The sequence below is a fragment of the Pseudovirgaria hyperparasitica genome (assembly GCF_010093815.1).
Source record: "Pseudovirgaria hyperparasitica strain CBS 121739 unplaced genomic scaffold EJ05scaffold_23, whole genome shotgun sequence".
In the NCBI taxonomy this organism is placed as follows: Eukaryota; Fungi; Ascomycota; class Dothideomycetes; order Acrospermales; family Acrospermaceae; genus Pseudovirgaria; species Pseudovirgaria hyperparasitica.
The window spans coordinates 199910-212384 of NW_022985571.1; the positions used below are offsets into that span (position 1 = coordinate 199910).

General features: G+C 32.0%; 2 protein-coding genes across 2 annotated transcripts; one reads left to right on the top strand and one right to left on the bottom strand.

Annotated features, from left to right (window-relative positions):
- Positions 1-8831: 8831 nt before the first annotated feature.
- EJ05DRAFT_490399 (uncharacterized protein) lies at positions 8832-9656 on the top strand (the record flags this gene model as incomplete). Its single annotated transcript, XM_033745873.1, has 2 exons — positions 8832-9327; positions 9448-9656. The coding sequence occupies 2 exons, from the start codon at positions 8832-8834 to the stop codon at positions 9654-9656; spliced, it is 705 nt and encodes a 234-aa protein (XP_033595540.1).
- A 690-nt stretch (positions 9657-10346) lies between these two features.
- EJ05DRAFT_495065 (putative microtubule associated protein) lies at positions 10347-11844 on the bottom strand (the record flags this gene model as incomplete). The annotated part of the gene is made up of 2 exons (XM_033746230.1): positions 10347-11668; positions 11721-11844. 2 exons carry the CDS (start codon positions 11842-11844, stop codon positions 10347-10349), a joined length of 1446 nt encoding a protein of 481 aa, XP_033595541.1.
- Positions 11845-12475: the final 631 nt, after the last annotated feature.

Sequence of the window (12475 nt, forward strand, 5' to 3'; positions counted from 1 at the left end):
CTATACCTTATTATATACTTTCTAAGGGTTTCTAAGAATAAGCGGGAAGGCTAAGTTAGATACTATATAAGCGTAGATATCTTATCTATAATTATCTATCTCTATATAAAACGCGATAACTCTACGAATTTTAGAGTTATTTATAGTATCTATTACTCCCTTAATTATATACTTTCTATTAGTTATATAGGGGAGTTCTAGACCTTCTATTAGATCTTCTTAAATTATAGTATAGTACTAGTAGCCTTTATTAATAAGCGTAAAAGTTCTAATAGCTTTTTAGAGAACTATATCTATATATATAAGGTTTCTATCTATTATACTTCGGAACTCGGTCTATCTATCTACTAGTATATTCTCTACTCTCTACTCTTAACTTTAAGAGAGAGTTATATATTTTCTAAGTACTTATTACTAGAATCTATAAGATTATCTTTAATCTCTAATAGAGATATAATTTTAACTTAATTAATCTTTATAATTCTTTTAGAGGTTAAGAAGGGATTAGTATATAGATAGTCTTTAATCTAGTATCCTAATACCCTATAACGGAAGTAGAGCCCTTCTTTCTAGTATCTATCCCTTTCTACTTAGTTAATCTACTTTACCTTTAGTATCTCCTCCATCTTATAGTAGAATCTAGATTCTTTCTTCTAGTCTCTACTTATATATATAGGGTCTATAATAGTATCTCTATCCTTATCCTTTTTAGCTATAGTATAATACTTATATAATCTTATAGCTACTATGCTTTTTATTATAGTAACTATATTCTTTTTCTACTTCTTATTAGCTACCTTAAACTACTTAGTATCTTCTAAGTCTATTATAATTCTCTTAATCTCTTCCACGAAGCTTTAGTAGTTTATAATCCTTAGTATAGAGACTATATATATATAAGCGGGGTTTAAGAAGATATTTTAGAGATAGCTAATTTTTATACTATCTTTCTAGTTATCTCTACTAGCGTTTAGTAGAAGTCTATTAAATTTAAGTTAGTATTTATACTAAGGTTAGCTATTTATATATTTAAGTAATAAAAGCTTTTCTAAGGCCTTAGCCTTCTTATTACTATATATAAATATATATTTAAGTTATATAAAGAAGGCTTTAGAATTCTTATCTTTTATAGAGTCTCTTCTTTTCTAGAAGTATTATATTTAGTTTCTCTTACGCGCTAGTAGAGTCTTATAGATAGTATTCTAGTAGTGTTCTAGAGATAGCTTTAGCTTAAGTATAGATTATATCTTATAGAAGCTATAAAACTATAATAAATAGTCTTAGAAGGTAGCTACTTTACTATTCTAGAAGGGTAGTTTCTAGTCCCTAGATTCTAATAGTTTCTAGTTAGTTTATAGAGTTAGAGTTATTTTTTTAAGTAGAGACTTTAGTAGTTTATTTATAGTAGAGTATAATTAATTCTAGAAGACTTAGTTTCGTATAGTAAGAATCTCTTATTTAAGAGCTTACTAGTATTATAGTAGATTAAAGATAGTCTCTTTAGTACTTTATAACTCTATATTTAGATCTAGGTCTTAGTCTAGCTTACCTCTAGTATTACTCTATATATTATCTCTAAAGTCTATAGTAAAGTACTTAGAGAGTAAAATAGAATTAAACTTAATATTATAGAAATATAATATATATATATATAGATATAAGAGTATTTATAGAATATAGTAAGTTTAATAAGAAAGAAAGTTAGAGTCTACTTAGCTTTCTTAAGATATAGAATAGAGTACGCTATTAAAAAGAACCTTACTTAGTCTTATTAAGTAAGAAGAGAGTAGTAGTATAGACGTAGTATACTAGCGTTAACTATACTTAGAGTCTACCCTTAATAGTATTTTTTTTAATTTTACCTTAATTCTCTATATATTTTTCTACTATACCTTTATAATCTTATTTCTAGGGTACTTCTAGTTATTAGATTACTCTATTTACTTAATATTATTATTTCTAATAATATAGCTCTAGACGGGGATAGTATATATCTATATTAGATATATATTTATATAGATAAATATACTAGAGAAGATATTATTTATTATATTTAGATTATTAGAGATAGTCTACTAGACTATATTAGTAGTAGTAGTTAGTACTATACCTTCTAGAGTAAGTTTAGCTATAACTATATTTAACTATATTTCTCTCTAGTTATTAATTTTATTAACAATATTCTTTAGAGATACTTACTAGACCTATATAAGTATTATCTTATTCTAGATAGTAACTTATACGCTATACGCTTCCCCCTTAGATATTCTTAGTATTTAAGTTATTCTAGTTATACTATCTATTAGTATAATAATAATAATAATAATATTATATAACTAGGTAGAGTAGTACTCTATAGGCCTATGCCTTCTCTAGTCTAAGCCACTATATAAGAAGAAACCCTATAGGGAAAAACTTCCTTATATCTATAACTATATCTCGTTAAACCTCTATTTCGTCTTAAGTATATAGCTATAGGGTACGCCTATTAGCCTATAGCCTATATTACCGTTATTTTACCCTTAGGTAGCACGTGTAGATACGGAGGTTATTAGTTAAGGGCTGCCCTCGACTAATAATCGGGGTTCTCCCGGGGTTCTTCCGGTATATATCGGGTTGCTACCGGCGTATACCGGGTCTCTTCCAATATATATTTCCGGGTCCACTAGTACTAGAGGACCTCTAGTTCGAAGTCGGATGACTCCTATAGGTTCGACGTGCCCTATACCATTAGGCCCTACTCCTATTTTCGCCTTATCTTATCCCCTTTAGGCTTATACCTCCGGCTCTACTAGAAGAGGGGCACGACGCCTTATCTAGCTAGGAAACTATAAGGTTTACTCCTTAAACTTATATTACTAGCGTACGTGCCTAGCGACACGTTCTATCTCTTTATAAATTAATACGCGTATCCGTTCTCTCGGGCTATATAGTAGTCTCCCTAGCTAGGACGTAATCCCGTCTACTTCTAGATATACTAAAGGTTAGAGTCTATTAAAGGGGTAAGGTCCTTAGAGCTAGTAGTTACTACTATATACTACGCCCCGCCTTTAAGTATAGCTACTATCTGGTTTCGTGTTACCTATAAGGATCTCTCTATAATAGGCCGACCGTGTCTTATAGACGAGTATTCTTTAAATCCTATACGTGTATACTCGTGTGACGCGCCTAGGCGACTTAAGTATCCTCTATCTACTAACCTAACTTATTTCTACTACTTTTTAATGGGTCCCTATAGCCGCCTCTTACCTATATCCGTATACTATTATCTATATATACTAGCGCCCTACCTTCTATAGTAGACTATAATATCTCTCGTACGTAGAAGCTACTCTATCTATCCTAGACCTAAGTAGTATTCTATATTAAGCGAAAGGTCTTAATAGAGTCGCGCTACTAGTGGTCGCGCTAGGCGTCTTAATAAACGTAGTTTAATACTATAGAAGAGTTAGCCTTAATAAGTTTATCCGTAGTAGTTTATAGTTACCCTCGACGTGATTTCTCGCTAATCCTTACGTACCTAGAGCTATTTAAGCCTCGAGGTATCCTATCGCGCTACTAGGACTTCCGCTTTCTCTATCTATATAGTAAGGTAGATTTAGGCCTGCTTTTAATATAGTAGTAGCGCGTTAGGTGGTTTTCTTATCCCGGTATCCTCATAGACTCCTCTTAACGCGTTAATTAAGAATAGGATAGAAGTATATACTATCCTAGCTGGTTTATTACGGTATAGTCCCTATAGAGTAACGCGTTACGAAAACTCTATAACTATCTACCTAGCGACGATAAGGTCGCTATTAACGCCGCTCCGAACCTCTTACTACCTCCGAAGAGGCATTACCTAGCTATAATAATATAGACGCGGTTCGTAAGACTTCGTAGCCTATCTATTAGTATAGTAACTTATATTTATATACTAGAGTATTTTTTCTAGATAAGGTCTACTTAGATCTTTAATAGACTAGTCTTAATCTAGTCTAGTCTAGATTCTAGATTTAACTCTAGCGTCTACTTTACTTCTATAGTAAGTTCTTAGATATTTTAGACTAGACTCTAGAAGATACTAAGAAGAATAGTCTCTCTCTTCTTAACTTCTCTCTCTATATATATTATCTAGTAGTTAATCTTATTTATAAGATTTTCTTTAAGTAGAGTTCTCTCTATTTTAGTTATCTATAATATTTTATATTTTTAGCTATTTTTTATTTTCTAGATAGATATTTAGTTATTCTAGAATATACTACTATATAGGTATTTCTATTATATAGATAGTAGAGATATATCTAGTAGAGACTAGAGTATATTAGTATCTAGAGCTACTATAATTATTAGTTAAGAACTATTCTTAACTAATAAAAGAAAATTAGTATATTAGTATTTCTTATTAGTAGTCTATACTTGTATCTATAAAGAGCTTTTAAGTATATATATATATATATAGTATCTCTATATATTAGTATTATTATATAATATATACTATATATATATATTAGAAGTTATTATACTTAGTATACTCTATTAATTAATATATATAGATTACTATATTACCCTAAATTAACTAGTTTTAGTCTCTTAGAGTATAAGAAGTTTTTTTAGTTTATTACTTATAGATAAAAATATTAAGATATAATAACTAAATAATAAATTAGACTTTAAGACAATCGGACCCTTTAAAATAAAATAAAAAATTTTAGAAGTTAATTATAAACTATCTTTACCTTAATATATAAGAATAAACCTAGTATTTTATATCTTATTACTAGAACTAGTACTATATAATATAAAAATCAAAACTAATATTAAAGCTATAGATAAAGAATTTAAAGTTATAAAGATTCTAGAATCTAGAATTAGTAATAGATTACTAGAATACCTAAATAAAGTAGAAAGACTATAAATATATAACTAATACTTAGAAACCTAGAGAATATTTAATAAACTACTAGTAACTAGTATAGAAGTTCTATTAAATAAATCTAGATTTATCTAGTTCTCTATACTAAGCTAAGAATTATTAATATTTAAAAAAGAATTTAGAATCTCCTTAGTAATAACTCTCTATTATTATTTAAGTTACTCTTTCTTTACTTTAAGATCTATTACTAATAGATTCTAATAAAGTATATTCTTATAATAATACTTTAATAGCTTCTACTATCTCTCTAGATACTCTAGATATATAAAGATAGTCTAAGTATTCCACTAAGCTTTTTGCTAAGTAGCGGCTATTTTTTTTTCCTCTAGTTTAAAATAAGCTTTCTTAGAATAAACCTTCTTATCTAGAAATATTACTTATCTACTCTAATAAGAAGAATAAAGACTTATAAGATAACTTACTTAAAGCTTTAATTCTATATTTACTTACTAAATAACTCTAATAAATATACTCTAAATACTTATTAGACTTTATAAATACTATCTTATAAATTAAGCTATATTTTTTATAAAATTAATAAGTAAAAGGTATTTTATTACTCTTATAATTAATTAAGATAGATAAAGTAACTCTCTATTTTACTAGAATAATAATAATAATATTAGTGTTTAACTAGGAAGAACTATATATATAGCTATATATACGTTCTATGGGTATAGACCTTCTCTAGTCTAAGCTACTATATATATAAGAAAACCTTCTATAATTAGCTCTCTAACTAGACTCTATTACTAATCTAACCTAGTCTAGTCTAAGTCCTTAAATTCTATTAGATAATAAACTTACTTCTTATTCTTTAAAATTAAACTTTTTATTATTATATTAGTACTAGCTCTTAATAATACCCTAACTAACTATAGTAAGTATTATCTCTTCTATAATTAGATAGTTTACTAGACTAGACCTAGTCTATTATTTCTATACTACTAGGTTTTTTCTATCTATAGAAATATAGCTTTATACTAGATATTAGTTATTAATTAAGATAACTAATACTAGAGAGAGTATATATCTAATAGATCCGTGTCTTAGTACTAACCCTAGCTAGACTAAATTTAGAAATTATTCTTTAGGGCTATATAATTATCTATTAGTAGATAGAATACTTAATTAGATATTACTATCTATTTTATAATTTACTAAGCTAGAGTAAGTATAAGCTAAGCTAGATTAGAGTAGATAAGGCTCTATAGAGATAGATAAGGCCCTATATACATTCTATAATTTGAGCTAAGTAGGATTTTTTAGGTCTAGCTACTCTAGACTTAGCCCTACTACTTAAGGTAGTATAGATAGATAGCTATATTAGATAACTTTATTATATAATACTACTATATTATCTAACTATTACTTAGAACTAAGTAATTATATAATAGTAATCTTTATATTATATACTTACTTAACTCTATATATCTTTAGTAGAGTATATAAAAACTAGTATATAAAAAGATAGCTATTATAGAATTTAAATCTATAATATTAGATAATAAACGTTTCTAGTAATATAGTATAGTACTACTATACTACCTAGTCTATTTCACTAGAATAGACTTTAGAGATTTAACTAATTTAGTAACTCTAGATATAATAGAAAGAAAGAAAGAAGAGCTTTTTATTAAAGGAAATTAGAATAACTATCTACTTATAAATAGCTATAGAAGTACTTTAGAATAAAGTACCTTAGAAGAGATATTATATAATAAATTATAAATTAAGATTATAGAAGAATATATAGACCTTAGTATAAATATTATAAGAAATAGTATAATATATAGAAGAGATATCTATAATACTATAGATAATCTTAGATAATAATCTAAGACTAAGATAGATACTAATAAAGAGAACTAATTATAGATACTTAGAATAGATATTCTAAGTAGTATACTAAGTAATTAGAAATAGAATACTAGTATTCTAAGTAGTATACTAGATACTAAGAATAGGTATTCTAATTAGAGAACCTTAGTAGAACTATATAGACTCTTTAAATCTAATATCTAGAGATAGTTCTATAGTAATTAATTTAAACTTATACTAATATAAATACTACTTTACTTATCTACTAGCTAGTTACTATTTATACTCTATTAATACTTACTATAAATCTACTTATACTCTTCTAAGTCTTCTAAGTATCTTTATCTTTAGAAAAGTTATAATACTCTATATAATAGACTAATTTAGAGATAAGCTATACCCTTACTAGAAAGGTTTATTATATATAGTATCTTATAGTAACTTTATAATACTCTTTTATACTTAGAATAGCTTTATAGTAATCTCTATTATCTTAATATAATATTATTCTACTTTAAATTAAGTTTCTATAAACTATACTATATAGTTCTAACTAAAGTTTACTTTAAATAGACTTATATAGATTAATATATATTAACTATTATTATAAATAAACTCTATAATATAGACTAATTTTATCTAGTTATTCTACTATATCTTAAGAAAGCTAAGTAGATTTCTACTTTCTCTCTTATTAAACTTACTAAAGTTCTATTACTACTCTTATATCTATATATATATTATATTTCTATATTACTAGAGATATAGATAGTATAGATAGAAGTACTTATAGAAGACTATATATAGATAGTATAAATAGTATAGATAGAAGTACTTATAGAAGACTATATCTAGATAGTATAGATAGAATACTTTATAGTATCTCTATTATATATTCTATCTATATATACTTTATAAGAATACTTCTAGATACTATAGCTCTAACTATAATAGTAAATACTCTTTCTAGTTTATAATATATATAAAGTAAAAGTAGATTACTAAGTATATTAATATAATAAAAGTATAAGAGATAAGATAGCTATAGTAAGTTATAGAACTCTCTCTAGTAATAGTAGTACTACTACTATCTTCTCTAACTATTCTCTAATAAGAAAATAAAGATAGAAATATATAATAGTATACTATCTAGAAGAAGATAGATAGACTATAGAGTATTATTAAGATAGCTACTATATATAGTTATTTATATCTCTATTATACTAGTTTATAGATATATATACTCTCTAGTACTTAATAAGAATATAGAGAATACTATAGATTATATAGATAAATATATAATATAAGTATAAGAACTAAATTTTACTTATAAAGAAGATAGAAGTAGTAATACTTACTATCTAAGAGCTATATAAATACTACTAGATCTATAAGCTAATAATATACCTAGAATACTATACTATCTACTTTCTAGAACTAGATAGAAGGGTTCTATTATATATATAAGAGTTATATTATATAAATATAAGTCTATTCTACTAGTAGTATAGTTATATACTAAGAGAGATAATCTCTAGATAGATATAGACTCTATCTATATCTATAATATATATAATTAATAATAGTTACTTATATAAGATAATATATTCTTTTTAGTAACTTTAATTATTTCTACTAATAATAGAGAGATCTAAATATTATAAGAAAGAAACTATAAGTATAAAAGCTATATATAAGGTACTATAACTTTCTCTATCTTCTTATATCTATAGAATAAATTATATAGTAAAAATATAAATAGAATAAGATTAGATCTATACTTATTCTAGAGAATCTCTACTTTTATCTCTCTAATATATTTCTACTATAGAGTAGTTAATACTCTAAAGTTTTAGACCTTCTATTTTTTTATCGTATCTAGGCTAAGGCATCTTATATCGATTACTTGTCTTGTCTTTGGTCCCAATTCACCTTATCACCCTCCTTATCGTCTTGCTTCTCCCCCACCTTGTTCCCCTCTTCTGGTCCATAAGCTCGTCTTCCACTCTAACTGCTGTTATCGTTTAAGACTCTCAACGAGCGAATATCCGCAACGATACGATTGATAACAGCGATACTTCGGCATAAAAGTATAATGTCTAACGGCTCCAACGATCGCCCTGGCCCTCCTTCTCCCTCCCCAAACGCGACTGACAGACGTCGGTCATCCTTCTCTACCGGTGCTCTCGCCGACCTCTTCACTCGTCCTTCCAATGCCAACCACAATGGCCCCCAAGCCTACCCAGGACCCATCACGACTGCTGCAGTACAAGCTCAATCGCGTCGCTTGTCTTTGACCACGCTTGGGCTGTCTGGCTCCCAAGGCCAGGCTTCCCCGTTTAACACCATACGTGACCGCAAACAAAGCTTCTCGAGCGCTAGCAGTGCCTCCGCTGTGGATGAGAGTCCTTTCGAAGAGGAAGATCGGTCCACACCCGCCTTGGCTACACAAACAAACCAGTTCGCAAGACGACTCAGTTTTGGGGCTCGAGCTCTGCGAGATAGACAAAATTCTGGGAGTGCGAGCAATGCGAATGGTAGACCCTCCGTTGATAAATCTACTCTTCCACCCCCGACTACCAAAGGTCGAGGTCTGTTTGCACAACTACATCTAGAATCTTCTACTTCCTCTCCACACAACACATCTTTATCTTCACTTGTTCAACTGATGACAGTTCATAGTACCCGTGCTAATTTGTTATTTTCCTTAGCTGAAGGTTACAACTTTGCAGACAGCATGCGAAGTCGTGCTGAAAGAGGATCCATGTCTGGCAGGCCGCATTCACCACCTGGTCGTATGCACGAACGTGCTAAAAGCGTTGCTATTATGGAACCACCGAAAGAGATGCCGAAGGCTTCTCCAAAGATCCCCGATGCTTTTCAAGAACGGATCCTAAAGGGAGACTTCTACATGGACTAGCCCACAGATTCGACGATATGCAAACCCCTACAGAACACATAAAAGCCGGAGTTCAATCGTGAATAAACTGCCTTGAGCACTGACAGCACTTCAATTTGGCTGATAACACAGTCAACTAATTTGATATTTGGGGGTCATTCTTGTCCAGTACAGGCGTCCTGGCCGCCGTTATCACCACAACGTGACACAGAGACGTAACCGGCTGCACTGTATCTTGGCCTCTTCAGCATGTTATCCCTCATATTTTCTCATTGATATTATGTTTCTTTGATGTTACTCATTGTATGCCGACGAATCGTCCGAAAAACGTCCGCCCTGGGTGTTTCATCTGATCATCGCGGAGTATGGAGTCATCAATGCAAAACAGTCCTTGATGCAAGACTTTAATTGTCGTACCGAGTTTGATCAAACTTGTGGTTACCAATGGAATAATATCCGTTGGATGACGTGGTGACAACGCATCTCATTGCATCAAGGATACATATAATAATACGGCAGACGCCTCATCTACGCCTCATCTACGCCTTAGTGAGTCTATGCAGGATTGCTTTTCTGTGTACGTTGGCCTACAACACGATAATATGACCCAATTAAAGGTAGCACTCCTATTCCAAGAACAGCTCCCACGCGTCGGAAAAACTGCCGCGATATGAATCGGAAGTTGATAATAGTGCTCTACAATACATCATATCATGGTTTCAGCACGGCGTTAATTTGCACTTTTTTATCTTCCCCACCGCTCACAATCCCAACCTCTCGGTCCCAGCATATGCCAAAGACTTTCACTCCATCACCAGCAACAGCTCTCTTGCTCCTCTGCTTCATGCTCTCCCGATCGATCGTGTATACACTTTCGCCCACTTGTACGCTCCTAACATCGCTTCCTGCTGTCTTCACATTCCGCACGTCCCACACCCGACAAGTCCCATCATGACTGGCACTCACCAGCCGATGCTCATTCTCCGGGTCTGCCGCCAGATCAACAACAGAATTCGTGTGTCCTCTAAGCGTTGCCGCCGCAATTGTGGCCGTCGACTCGCGCGGATCGATCAGCGTGATATGTCGCGCCGATGAGCCTGCCGCGAGCAGGGATAGTGTTGGTAGCGTCGTTAAGCTTAGTAATGACGAATTCGTGGTGCGTAAAGAAACAGGTGTTGAAGTGGCCAGATCCCACGTGCGCAATGTGTGGTCATGGGAGGTCGAGTATGCAGCCGTTGGGTCTGCAGGGGAGAATATCACGGAAGACACGGGAGCGGTATGTGCACAGAGTAAGGACAATGGGCCTCTCTGCTCTGGGGATTCACCTTGCTGTTGTGACGCGAAAACTTTCTGTCGCTTGATCGATTTAGAGATAAGTGATTCAGGGGCCGCAGGTGCTAAGTCTGTGCTCGTGCTCCAGAGGCCAAGGGTGTGGTCGGAGGATGCCGAAAGAATGTGTGATGATGGAGAATGGACAGCAAGAGATTCAACAGCCCATTTGTGGCCGTAAAGCTCGAGAGTGGGTTCGATCGTTAAATGATCTGGGTCATATTTCCATACTCGCAAGACTGCGTCAAGGCCTGCGGACACGAGACGTATAGGAGACAAGAATTTCACGGATTTAATGGAGGTAACGCGAGAGCTGAGTGGGAGTTTAGATATGGCGAGGGGCTCGGATGCGTTTGTGGTATCCCATAGACGTAGTAGGCCATCGTAGCTGCCAGACAAGATACGTGCTTGACCTTGCGAAATAGTAGGCTTCGTGCGCCAAGTACTTGCGGGGGAGGTCGAGGATATGATGTCGACGGAGGAGACCCAGTCATCATGCTCAAAGGAGGCAACGTGGGTAGGCGGGCTGAGGGCGCGAATATATTCGACGCTGAGGACGGTTTCGGTGGATATCCCATTCTTGGTAAGGAACTCATCCAGTGTCGTGCGAAGGATTCGGCCATTGATGAGGAATTCGTATGGTACGGGCCGCTCGTTCTGTTGTAGGCTGTTGACGAGGCTTGAAAGCTGGAGACGCTTCCAACCTATATACTAAAGTGAGGATCCTGGAAGCGTCACGATTGAAAGACGACTTACTGGAGGATACGACGGTTGTGCCCGGGTCTTCCGGTAGAGCTATGCTCTGGTCTCGAGTCGAAATCCGCACTTGCACTTTCTCTTGCGGCGCATCGGCCATTAGCATTGCGACATTGTCAGCCATTACTCTCGTACTATGGAGCCCGAAAGCTGTAGTGTCGTCAGCGCCGTCGTGGTCGTGGTCGCATCTAGAATTGGAGAATATTTTTTATGGAGATCTAGGCACTACATTCTACCACCAGGCGCGGAGATAACGAAAGACAAGGTGGCGTAGACTCAAGTCCAGCCCTATAATTAGATTAGAAGATCTATAGCTAATAAGTCTATATTATTATTATAGTATATAGAATATTCTATATATATAGAGAGAAGTATAAACTAAATAAGTAAAGAATAAATATATATTATATAATTCTACTAGAGTAGTCTATAGCTAGTAGACTATAAGTAGTCTTAAGTTTAAATCTACTTTTATAGAGTTAATAAGTAAACTATTATAGAGTAGAGTACTATAGTATAATAAGTTATATAGTAGAGAAATTTATATAATATATCTATAATCTTTAACTATAACTAAACTAGAATATTATAAGTTCTTATTAATATATTTAATATCTTATCTTTTATTTAGATATAAGTAACTAATAAAAAATTCTTATTTACTATAGGAAGTAATAATTTATTAAAACTTCTTTATAGTATCTAAGAGACTAATCTATTTAATTTAGATTAATAGAGTAATAGAGTAATTATAA